The 12,384-nt window shown below is 47.2% G+C and overlaps 1 protein-coding gene across 5 annotated transcripts in view; it reads right to left on the bottom strand.

Annotated features, from left to right (window-relative positions):
• Positions 1-12,384, bottom strand: part of LOC113620006 (TLE family member 1, transcriptional corepressor) — an 89,309-nt gene that overhangs the window by 19,533 nt on the left and 57,392 nt on the right. For 4 of the 5 annotated variants that reach the window (XM_027105627.1, XM_027105622.1, XM_027105626.1 and 1 more), the window contains 5 exons: positions 8,811-8,864; positions 8,175-8,327; positions 6,635-6,779; positions 5,415-5,605; positions 3,873-3,949 (listed from right to left, as the gene is read on the bottom strand). In XM_027105627.1, the coding sequence (XP_026961428.1) occupies positions 3,873-3,949; positions 5,415-5,605; positions 6,635-6,779; positions 8,175-8,327; positions 8,811-8,864 (620 nt within the window). The remainder of the gene's footprint in view (positions 1-3,872; positions 3,950-5,414; positions 5,606-6,634; positions 6,780-8,174; positions 8,328-8,810; positions 8,865-12,384) is intronic. The other variant, XM_027105624.1, reaches the window with a different exon arrangement.

The following is a 12,384-nucleotide window of genomic DNA, read 5'->3' as shown; positions in this document are numbered from 1 at the left end:
GGTCTCCAAATATCTGCAGAGCTGCCTGCCCTGAGGAGGATGGAGTAGCAGCACACTGTGTGGTCTCGGGGAGTGGGAAAGAACAGGACAGATGGGTAAAAGTTCCAGGGAGACAGATGTCAACTCAAGGGCTGGAAGAGTTTTCACACAGCCAGGGAAAATGAGTCGCCATCACTAGAGACGCTGGGTCAGAGATGCGCAGCCACTCGGTGAGGCCACTAGAACCACAGATGGGCATTCACGCTAGATGCACTTTTTTTTTTTTTTTTTTTTTTGCGGTACGCGGGCCTCTCACTGTTGTGGCCTCTCCCGTTGCGGAGCACAGGCTCCGGACGCGCAGGCTCAGCGGCCATGGCTCACAGGCCCAGCCGCTCCGCTGCACGTGGGATCTTCCCGGACCGGGGCACAAACCCGTGCCCTGCATCGGCAGGCGGACTCTCAACCACTGCGCCACCAGGGAAGCCCAAGACGCACTTTTAAGGTCCCTCCAGTCCCACCTGCACTCTCCCGGCTGTACCACTCTTCGAGGGCACTCATGCAGCTGCCCGTGAACCCTCAAGCTCCCTCTCTGTGCTGGGAGCCCACTGTCCCTCTACTGGCACCAGCCCACCCTCCCAGCCCCCTCTGCCGGGTGGCCTTATCCCTCCTGCACCAGCTTCAGCTTCCTGCATATCCACCCTGCCCCAAGGAAGGCCTTCCCTTCCTAACTCTGGTCACTCTCTACCTGTCTGCCTATCACCCACCACTCTGCCTTCACAGCACTCAGCATTTGTCGCAAACTTAACTCAAGCATCTACTGTTCCTTTAACATTCCCCCCACATCAGTAGGCTCCCCCCAAAGCCGGAAAGACGACCGTTTTCTTTCCTGGAGCACGGCAGGCGCCTAACACACAGTTCTCCATCAAACATCCACGAAGAGCCTCCATCTGTCCTTCCCAAATATTACTTCGACTGGTGTTTCTCAGAGAATGACTCTCACAAACCCTTTACCACCTTGTTCACTCTACCCTGGACATGACGGTTTGTCACCATTCCTCTTATAAGCCTCGCACAGACGCTGCCCAGTGTGGTCAGCTGACATTCACCGTTGCCCCCGGCGAGGTGCTTACTCCTCAAGACTAAGTGTTGAGAAACTTTTACACGGCAACTCAGAGTCAGTTCACAACTGCTGGCTCTTGTAATAAAAAACTGGGACTTGTATTCTGTATTTTTTTCCCCCTATCCATCTGTATTTGTCTGTTATAAGAGTCTCAATCTTTGTCATGTTGGGAAAAAACTGGTCTGCTACCATCATAGCCAGTTTGAGAAGACCACCTCAGGCGGTATTACTTTACTGAATGATGAGAACAGTACGTCCTCTCATACTAATTAATGGATTAATATGGGGACTAAGACTGTGTACGCAGCCCAGGTCCCAGACCATGGGCAAGTTCATTTTTCCCTCTGATACCAATTTACTCAATCTTCCTCCCATGATATGGCTCACCTTAAACTTGAAAGAGAATCCAAAAAAATGTTTTAACTGTTTTAGAAAGCAGCGACCCCTCAGATCCACAGCCCAGTGCCCGTTTTGACCAAGGGGAGAAAAGCACCGTCATACCTGAGTCTCACCACTTTGCCTCTCTGCCCACTGTCGTGGTCCTAGCCTACGCAGCTGTGAACACAAAGAAAGCCAAGGTTCTCACAAGTCAAAGACATGACTATTTTGGCTCCAGGAAGCGTGACACCAGTACTGTCATCCACTGAAGGTGTAAACTGTGTCTAACGGCACACACAGTCGTTAGGAACTGGGTCTAAGTTAACCCTCCCCCCCGACACCAGCCCTGAGGACCAGCTCTGTGGCTCTCAGCTCTGCTCACCCCATGCCCTCTGCCTCATATTTCACATTCGGGGCAGGGCGGGGGGGCTTGGCAGCTGGAAACTCCCCACAGCTCTGACTCCTGAAACTGGCTTTCCCTAATGGTTCGCTGAACTTGGCCTTAGCTACCTATTATTTCCCTGAAGATTCATCAGTTACTGTTAATTACTGCATCTTGGCTCAACATTAACTGTTTGCTCGTTTTCTTCTTTATTTTTTGGCCACAACTTGCGGCATTTGGGATCTTAATTCTCTGACCAGGGATCGAAACTGTGCCCCCTGCATTGAAGCGTGGAATCTTAACACTGGACTGCTAGGGAAGTCCCAATTTGCCCTTTATCCACTCACCAGACAGTGGGACACACAACAGCTAGCTACACTGCCAGCAAAACCACAGGTAAGAAATACCCATAAGTGCCCTGTGGCATTCCAGGCTGGACACAGGGGGGGCATTCCCAAGGAAACACAACATAGTAGTTCACAAGTATTCAATCAGAAAAGATCTACCAGCTAAGAAAGGATATGCGATGCCGCCCCACCTCCCAGTCCTGCTCTTCCCTGGGCCTAGATGTCACCACAAATTCCTAACATTGCTACTAGCTCCTAGTATAAACCAAAGCTTCATTTCATCATGAGTCAAATTACCGTGAAACAGATACTATAACGCAGGGAAAGAGGAGCAATGGGAATCTGCTTTCTAAAAGCAGATGACGGGGTAAGGAATTCCATCTTTCCTCATGCTATTGGTTTGTCTGATGCAAGGCTGCAATAAAAACCACAGAAGGATGACCAGGTAGTTGAACGGACCACTCAAAATAATGCAATATGCAACAGATGCATGAGTAATAGCTGAAAGAAACCACTCGGAGGTAGAAGGTATAACCAAAAAAAAAAAACCTGAAGGCCTGTGACATGTACCTCTATTTGGAAAAATCAATGAGTTGGAACTGGTTTTCTGCCATCTTCTATCCTAGGGGAAGAGAGTATTTGCTGAAAAGTAAGACAGACTCTCACATTTCAGGTTTGTTTTACTTTGGGGTTTTTTTGTTGTTTTTTTTTTGCGGTACACGGGCCTCTCACTGCTGTGGCCTCTCCCATTGCGGAGCACAGGCTCTGGACGCGCAGGCTCTGGACGTGAAGGCTCAGCGGCCATGGCTCACGGGATCCTCCCGGACCGGGGCACGAACCCGTGTCCCCTGCATCGGCAGGCGGACTCTCAACCACTGCGCCACCAGGGAAGCCCTCAGGTTTGTTTTGTACAAAAATTGAGAACTTTAGGAATTCTTTGAAATCACGTTTCTGATTCCAATATTATGGAAAACAGGCGATTTTAAGTGACCCTGGAAGAATAACCAACGGGGCTTTTTAAATTCTGAAGGCTCTCTTGCCCTTTAACCTACCTCTCCTGCTTCCTCACCAAAGCCACGTTGCACTTTATAATCTCTCAGAGGAAGGCACCCAGCAAAACTTTACTTGGGGTTCCTGGGGAGGGGGGGTGGTCAACCCCCGATGTTGGCATCCAACAGAATGTACCTTTCACGGAACTCCCGTTTCGACCAAAATAAGGAAAAGGTGGCACTGAGCCGGGTAAAGAAACAGCACGTTTCCCATTTCTGAGATTTCAAGTTTGTGACAGCTTGTTGCCCACAACACAGTCCTGTGGAAAATCTCCAGCAGCTACCCCCTAACCAAATGGCAAAGCAGAGCAGCTTTCTGAGGAAGGGTCAAGCAAGGAGGACCAACCGCCCCTGGCTCTCGCCTCCCTCCTCGCCCCCGTCCCCAACAGCTTCTCTCCAGAAATAACTAAATGCATGACATCATCCACAGTGAGAAGACAGAGGCGTGACACCTACCAGGTGCCTATTTATAGCAAGTGTTAACACTCCTCAGGAAAAGACACTAGAAATCTCCTTGGAAACGCCCAAGCCTGTGCTCCCTTTGGAATTCGAGTCTGCTGATACCCATGACTAAGTAACCGCCTTTACAGTAAAACCGAAGAGTTAGAGGTACTTACGGCTTCCCCCCGGGGATTCCTGCCAGGTTTGGAGGGATCGTAGGTACACGCATGTGAGGGGGAGGATCAAACCCAACCTGGAAACAGAATAAGGCATCGCACACTCAGTTTATGCAGGGTAGGCACTTTGTGACACCTCTAAAGACTTTTCACTAGAAACTCAGAAATCCCCAAAGCAACAGAAACAGAAACAGGGACGTGCGCTAGCATTTCTCAAAAGAACGAGCATAATGCAAAAAAATAATACAGCCGCCTTTAAATACCACAAGACACTCTTTTGTGGTAAGTAGGAAGGTGTGTGGTTGATCCGTGCATTGAGAACCAGCTTCCCATGGTCAATACGCCCTGTGGACTTAGGATGTCCTACCTGTCCAAACAAGTACAAAGAGCAATACGCCGAGTCAGGACAACCTATCAACTGCGGCACTATCGACGTTTTAGGTCAGATAGTTCTCGGTTGGGGGCCGGCCTGGGAATGGCAGGATAATTAGCAGCATCCGTGGCCTCTACCCTCTCAGTGCCAACAGCATCCCCCAGTTCTAATAAACAAAAGTGTCTCCAGATATGACCAAATGTCCCTAGGGGGCAAAATCACCCCGTTTCATACCACTGGTCTAAGTCATTGCTTAGAAATTCACGCATGGACGCTCTATTTTGTGCACCTTAACGAAGGTACCTAGTCCCTCAGCTGTCCCCTTTGCTTTAAATTATCTCGCCCTCCACTGCACAGCCTTTCCTAGTAGTACAACATAAGGGAAAAAACAATGAACTTTACTATCACCCCAAGTTATTGGAGGTAAAGAAGAAGGGAAAGGAGAGAAATGCACGTGACATATTTCAAACAGCCAACAGAAATGATTTAGGGACTTTCATCTGCTATGAGTTACAATCTAGTCCCTTTTCCTGATGCAGTTAAGGACTACACAGTCAATTTTCCCCTTCACATGCAGTTCTGTCTCTTCCTGGTCAAACATGAGGCCATTTACACAGTGGGAGAAGGTAGGACAAGGAGAACCTGCCCCACGGTTTCAGTCCCTTTGTGTTTCTCCCTGTTGAGCTGAGATCACTTCTTACACCTAAGTCACGCTATTGGGTTTAAAGAATAATATAAGCATGGAATGAGAAAATTACGGCTCCTCAAATATTTTTTTCTAAGAATTAAAGAGGAAAAAAAAAAAAAACAAACAACTTCAAGAAACGAATGAAAAGGCTTCTGTGAGCTACTTGAGTCATTTCATCGCCTTCCAAAAAAAAAAAAAAATCTACTTTGGTGGGAGAAAACCAGATGTCCCCTGAACCGCTGAAGTAGCTCCTAAACACTGCCTTTTTTCATCCACAAAAACAGTAAAACAAAAAGCATTTGGCCTTCACTTAATGAAGCGGCATGCCGATGAAGGCGGACAAGAGGGAGGCGGGCGCAGCGAGGACACTGGGTCTTTGTCTGCAGGCGCGGGGACTGCAGGCCGCTGGCCGCTCCTTGGGTCCCGCCCACCCGCCTGCGCCCACCCACGGCTGCCTGCCTGCCATCCCCGCCATCCCTACCATCGGGGAGCGCCCGTAGGCCACCACGGCGGCCGCGGCGGCGGCCGCGCTCATCTGCGGCGACATGTTGTGGAGGCTGGCGTAGGCGGCGCTGGGACTGGTCAGCTCGCCGTTCATGCCCGCGTGGGGCACCATCCCGAAAGGCGCAGGGTACGGACCCGGCACCGCCAGGGGCGTCCTCAGGCCGGCCGCTGCAAGGAAGCACAAGCTGCACGTGACTCACCTGGCCGCTCAGGTCCAGCCTGACCATCAGTTCCAGGGTCCTCTTCAGTGCCCTTCATTATAGGGAAGGAGGAGAGAAGGCTGGGGGGAGCAGAGGGGTACCAACTCTAAATCCTACACAGGGTTCCTTCTTCCCTGGAGCTGAATTCATCTCGAGGAAAGAATGGGCCCCAGGGGAAGAACTGCCCACATATTTCCTCCTTGGTCGGTACACTGGGCAACACTGCGCACCAGGGAGATTAAGCAGCATCATTGTACCCAATTCACAGAAGGCTAACCAAGGCACAGGCACTACCTGTTGACTTAAACTCAAAAGAAGGTTCTCTTGATAAAATCCAAGATTTCTCCTTCAGCCCAAATTTTCCATTACCTGCTACCAATTCCAAATGAAAACCTGATCCTGGATTTATGTAAACCAGAGCACAGGTTTAGGGGGAATATGCTGGGGCCTCTCTTCCTCTGGGCCCAGAGTGTTACATTTTTCCTTTGCCAGGGAGGAAGATAAAGTTAAAAGTTATGAGTTTATTCAGGGGCTGGGGTCCCAGTGAAACCCTCCCAATTTCTCCTGAAGGAGAGACCGTGATTCCTAAGGGATATACCGGCAGAACACTGGCCAACTAAAGCAAGCAAGAAGCACACTTGGGCCGGTCAGACAGGCTGTTTCAGTCAATATTAGCAAACTCAGACACACAATGATAGTTTGGTAAGAAGCTTACATGCGGAATAATTATCAGAAACTTTATTGAAGTCCCTGGGATTTGGATTATTTGGAAATAAAAGAAAAGCCAAATGTAAACAGTCAGAGACTGAACAGGGTGCAGCTGCTGAAACCCAAGGACAAACATCTGTTTCTTATCATGGCTTTTCAGAGATAGGAAGGAGGGAGGGGGGCAGAAAGTGCATCTCATATTCACGAGGAAACTGCATGAGAGCTGAACTGACGAATCAAGTTGGGAAAGGGAAGAACAAAACACAGCCCACAAGAGGCAATGCCCTACCCGCTTGGTTAACGAGGGGGTCCATGGCTGGAGGCTTGCCGAGGCCTGGACGTAGTCCTGGAGTGGCGCTGGTGCCCGGCGTTGGCATGTCACTCCGAGGTGTCGGTGTGCTGGATTTCAGAACAGGCGTGCTGGCTTTTTCATGCTGGTATCATTAAACAAATTAAATGAGTATTATTTTTAATCCAAGCCATATTACACAATTTATCACAACAGCAGCTGGGACACTGGGCACCTTCTAGCTACTCCCGCAGCCAATTTTCATAAATCCACACAATGTTGACAGCATTAACTTGTGAGGGAGAAATGTTGACCTTTCCTCTTCCTGCCAGAATTAAAACTCTAGCTAGAGACACAGAACATGATCACACTCCTTCCTCCGCAGATTTTATTTTAAAAAGTATTTTTTCATCAGGCTGGTGGACTTTGGATCTAGGCCAAGTTTGAAGGATGACCACCCAGAGGAAAGTTCCCGGTCACTCAGAAGCGACTGCCCCGGTCATCGAGGATATCAGAGGGAGGACCCCCTTTCTACCTTTGCTGCTTAATGGCAGTGGGATTGAGACTAACAGCGAGAGGCAGCGGAGCCATCAATTTGATGAGAAGCAAACTGGCATCTCAGGGGCAAAAGCCCTAGACCTAGTCCTATCATGTTGAGAGATGTGCCTAAAAAAATAACTCTTTGGCATTCAGCAGCTGCACCCATTTGCCAACGTAACCAGAGTGGACCCACTAGTGCAGTGGCCTTCAGGAGTCAAGATAGTAACAGGGTCACAGGGCATCTTCTTCTGCATCTTAACCCTTCATGTCCCTTTAATCATAGTCTGAGAAGCACTCTGGGGTAGCAAAGAACATGGGTTAGAGAGACCCCAGCTCCCTCTGGCCTTGGATCTGACGAGCTGTGCAAACTTGGCAAATTCCTCCAGCTTCCCTCCCCATCAGTGAAATGGGATAATGCTTTGAGGGACTATGTAGGGATTAACTGCAGAGTTGTTATGGTGCAATTATGGTGAGTGACGAGATGAGATACTCCACGATGTTTGTTGAATGACTGAAAGCATGAATTGGCCTGATGTACCCACATCCCGCCCCCCCGAGTTCCAGGCTTCCCCTGGTGCCGCCTTGAGTACATCACCATCTGCCCAGCAACCCAATCACAACATGACCCAACAGGATGGGTCAGTCTAAAACCAGGGGAAGTGTACCGCTTAAGAAAATGAGGACTCCTTAGGACCTAAGGCATTTGAACCATTTGCCAACTAGGAAGTTGAGCCTATGCCAGGAACATATCCCCCAAGTAAGAAGGAAATGGGCATGGAAGCTTGTTATCTCTCTCTAATCATGGCCCAAAATAGACGACCCAGAGGGCAAAAGTAATCACCATGGGGACAGAAAGCAGAACGATGAGCTTCACTTTTAAACCCTTAAAAATGTAACTCTTAATTAGTAAAAACCCCACATTTCAAATACTTTAGGGAACCTCTGGTTCCCTGATAAAACTAAACTGCTAAATAGGCAAGTGACAGTTCTTATGACCTACCAAGCTCATTTCTTTGGATTTCAAAGAAGTGGAACTTCCCGAGGAGGCGGTGGATGCCGGGCTGCTGGAGGCGTCTTTCTTTAGCAGACGGTTTTTGTCGATCCCATTTTCCCTGGGTGAGTGGGCGGGGCTTGCTCGTGGAGACGAGGGGTCCTCAACAAGCACAAGCAAAAGGCTCGTGATTTCACTTAGAATGGACGGATCTTTCCACACCAATTCGCCAAATTAAAGGAGAGCCCTGAAAGTCCTTCAGATTTGGGGGATTTGAGGGTGTGCACCTAATACTGCTATTACAATGAATAGGATGGTGTTTGCGAGTGCACCCATGAAGACACCATAAAGAAACAAATCTAGAAATAATCGTATCTTCCCTCATGCTCAAATACTTTGCCCAGAGGGCACGGGACCGAAAGGAGCACCAGACACCAACTTAGTAATCCAAAATGGTTAGGGAAACAGATTTTTTTTTTTAAAGGAAACAAAAGTTTGTGTCGGTTTTAGACACTTATTGTTCCATCCATGAACAACCATTAAATCCTTAATGTGTAAAGTTGCAAAAGACCAAAATATGGTGGTTCCACTTCCTTTCTCTCACAAGTCACTCTGAAAATAAAGTTTGATAAAGAGAATGGTTACCTCATTAGACACATCCACAACTAAGTTGTCATCACTTTTGTCACCATCGCTTTCCTGAAAAAAAAGAAATTTTAATGCCATTTACTAAAGGGTTTGAGGCTCAATTAAATTTCTGTAGCTCTTGGTAGCAGACAGACTAGCAAATGACCTGGGCTCCCTTCCAGAATGCCAGTCCTGGTAATTAATACCACCGTCTCCTCTTCGCATCTGACCTGGGGATGTGCAAAGACCCAGGCAGGAAACTCTGCTGCAGCAGCACACCAGCTAAACAATCACAATGTGTATACAACAGGTGATGGCAAGCCGTAAAACCTGGCGCACAGTAAGGGTTCAATAAATGTTTGCAGCAGCTGAATCTCTCTTATAATCTGAAATCTGCATATCCTTATCTCAGAGATCTTTCCCCACTGGATTTCAAATTAAGAACACAATTTCGGGCTTCCCTGGTGGCGCAGTGGTTGAGAGTCCGCCTGCCGATGCAGGGGACACGGGTTCGTGCCCCAGTCCAGGAAGATCCCACATGCCGCGGAGCAGCTGGGCCCGTGAGCCATGGCCGCTGGGCCTGCGCGTCTGGAGCCTGTGCTCCGCAACGGGGGAGGCCACAACAGTGAGAGGCCCGCGTACCGCAAAAAACAAACAAACAAACAAAAAAGAACACAATTTCACGTCATTGCTTTTTTTGTGTATCACCTTGAAGGCTGCCAATCAATTCTCGTGTTCATGGACAATTCATAATTATAAAGAGAAACTTGAACCCTGTTCCCATGGGGTTACTAGTTACTACAAAAAATTAAATAAAGGAAACAAAAAACTACAAACAACAAAGCTGGCTACTGGTTGGGATAATGTACCAAGATCTAACCTCATGATAAGAATAAAGCTCTTCAGCAATCAGCTTGGAATATTCTTGAGATGGAAGGAAGATAGGATGGCAGTATCTGGAGGGCCCTGGCATCCTACATTAGGGCTTTTAATGTCTTGACATGAAGCCATAAAATTGGCTAATCAGAGGAAACTCCAAGGTTGCACGCACTGAGTTTCAAAAAGCTTCAGAAAAGCTGTTCAATTTAACGTGATCACTCCTAAATCAAATTCAGGGCAGGCTGAAGAAGTCTACTTTCTTAGCCAAAAGGCCTTATATGTCTTTTAGTACAGAGTAATACAATGGACATACGGAAAAATAAGTTATCGCAATGGGTCCTATTCTCAAAAAGGAGCAGGCCCCTGGCTTATGATCTACACAATTCTTTTACTGATGTCACTGTCAAATAAGAATACACAAATAATGTTTGAGACATATTAGTACAAGTGCAGGTGTCACCCATTAGCTTTTTGTGGCCCCCAAGTCCAGCTAGAAAGGTACCCTCAACTCTAAATTCATGTCTTAAATGTTTTATCTAGCCATACCTAAAGCAGTAAGTGTGGGAGACCCAATTTACTTTCTTCAGTAATGTGTTACTAGATATACCTTTAGTCATCGTTATAAAGGCACCATGCAACTCATTAGCAATAACAAAAGATTACAACCAATGAGGAAGCCTGGATAATTAAAAATAACAGGCTATTGAAAGAAATATTTTCATGCAATAAAAGAAAAAATTAATACTAAAGAAAATTTACTTTCTCTTAGTAAAGCCCACAGAAAAGCACAAACATTGTCGGGTGTTAAGAAACCCAGGGTGCGGGAATTCCCTGGTGGTCCGGTGGTTAGGACTCCGCACTTCCACTGCAGGGGGCATGGATTTGATCCCTGGTTGGGGAACTAAGATCCCACATGCCACATGGTGTAGCCAAAAAACAAAACAAAACAAAAACAAACCAAAAAACCCACTGATTAAAAAAAAAAAAAAGAAAGAAACCCAGAGTGGTGGTGACTAAGTATAAGCCAAAGGGGATTCCCTTTAGGAAAAAAAAAACCCCCAGTATAAAAACAGTTAATGTAATGTACAGACCAAACTGGCAAAAGGTAGCAAATAACTAATTTATTATAATGGAACTGTGCAGTGAGTCCTTAAGTAGTCTGAAATTTAAATCTTAGCTTTGTACTGGACCCTTCTGCAAATATATACCTTCACGGTACAGTATACACCTGTCATCAAACATCTAAGGTCTGAGTTCTTTGCCCCAGGTTCTCCAACATCATCTCAATACATCACCCTCAACTACCTACACAACTAGACATACCTGGTACAAACAGGTTACAAAAAAGTCATGCAGAGCTATGGATTCTAGATCCCTCACTACTAAATAACTTATCTACAGAGCAACTCGGAATTCCATCATTGGCAAATTTGCAAATTTCTGTATGTCGTGGACTTTCTTGACTAGCTTATTAACAGTTGATGCCATATATAAACGTACTTGTGTGGGATACTGGCTCTGGGCAAAAGATAAGGGGTAAATATGTGCTAAAAAGGCTTGGGCTGTGGTGGGGAGATCAACAACTTGGGTTCTTGGGATGTTATTATGGTACAAAGTATGGACCAATTTGAGGACCTCTGGCAAAATATCCAATCCTAGGCTCTCGCTTTGGGAATCCTAACATGGTGATGAAGAGCATGGATCCTGGAGTCAGACTGTCTCCAGGCTGTGCTGCTAATTCTGACCTTGGGCAAATCACTTAAAAGCTCTGTGCTTCACTTCCCTTATCAATGAAATGGAGGGATGATACAAAACTCACAGGGTTGTTTTCAGAGTTAAATGAAACAAGCCACGTAGAAGCACGCAGTACCTGACGCTAACTTGAGATGTTGCCCAAGAAATGTTACCCACAGTTAGCCATTGGCTTGCGCCAGCTAGCAGAAGACAGAGGTCTCGCGTGGAAACCTCCGCACAGCCTGCACAGCAGCCAGCCAGAGGTAGACACTTCTTCCTCCAGGGGCAGTGGGGAGTGGCCTAATTTGAATTCTACTCCCACTGTTCCTGAGAATGTGTGCATCCTGAAACAGACACTCGGGGACACACAAGGAAACTACAAGGCATCTGTCAGCTGCAATGTTTATGACGCCGAGACCAGCACCAATGGCCATTTGGCGTGGTTTGCTCTCCTCATGAATGTGGTTTTAGCTACATCTAAGTCAAGAGTCCTCACATCCAGTCGTGTGACCTCATCTGTAGGGTTTGAACGAGATACCCCCAGTGTTTCTTCCAGGTTTTTTTTTACCATGGACTTTTATCACTACACTGCTCCCTGTGGAAAAGGACGAACTCTGCCTTAAGACGTGATAAAAGCCTGAATATATTACCAGAATGGCATTCAAAAAGGTAAGCTGGTGACACCGAATTCTTGCCCTTGTCATTTTAGCAGGACAGGCTACCGAATTTGCAAGGTCTAGGACAAAATGAAAATGCAGGCCCTAGCCTCAAAATTGAGAATTTGAAGAAGGTGGAGAGCACAGCATGAAACCAATGGTGAGGCAGGGCCCCAGCAAGACCAGGGTCAGTGCAGCTGCCCAGGCTGCACACCACGAAGCCAGCCCTACAATTTTGTATTCCCTCTCATGAGTAACTACGGCAGAAAGCCTAAAATTTAATACTAAGCCTGGCAGATGCATAATTTACAGCTCAAGATGGA

Source organism: Aethalodelphis obliquidens, unplaced genomic scaffold (assembly GCF_003676395.1).
Source record: "Aethalodelphis obliquidens isolate GAN/ISIS:26980383/991018 unplaced genomic scaffold, ASM367639v1 scaffold7, whole genome shotgun sequence".
Lineage (NCBI taxonomy): Eukaryota > Metazoa > Chordata > Mammalia > Artiodactyla > Delphinidae > Aethalodelphis > Aethalodelphis obliquidens.
Note: the sequence above shows the minus strand (reverse complement) of the source record. Positions and strands in the feature narration are given on the sequence as shown.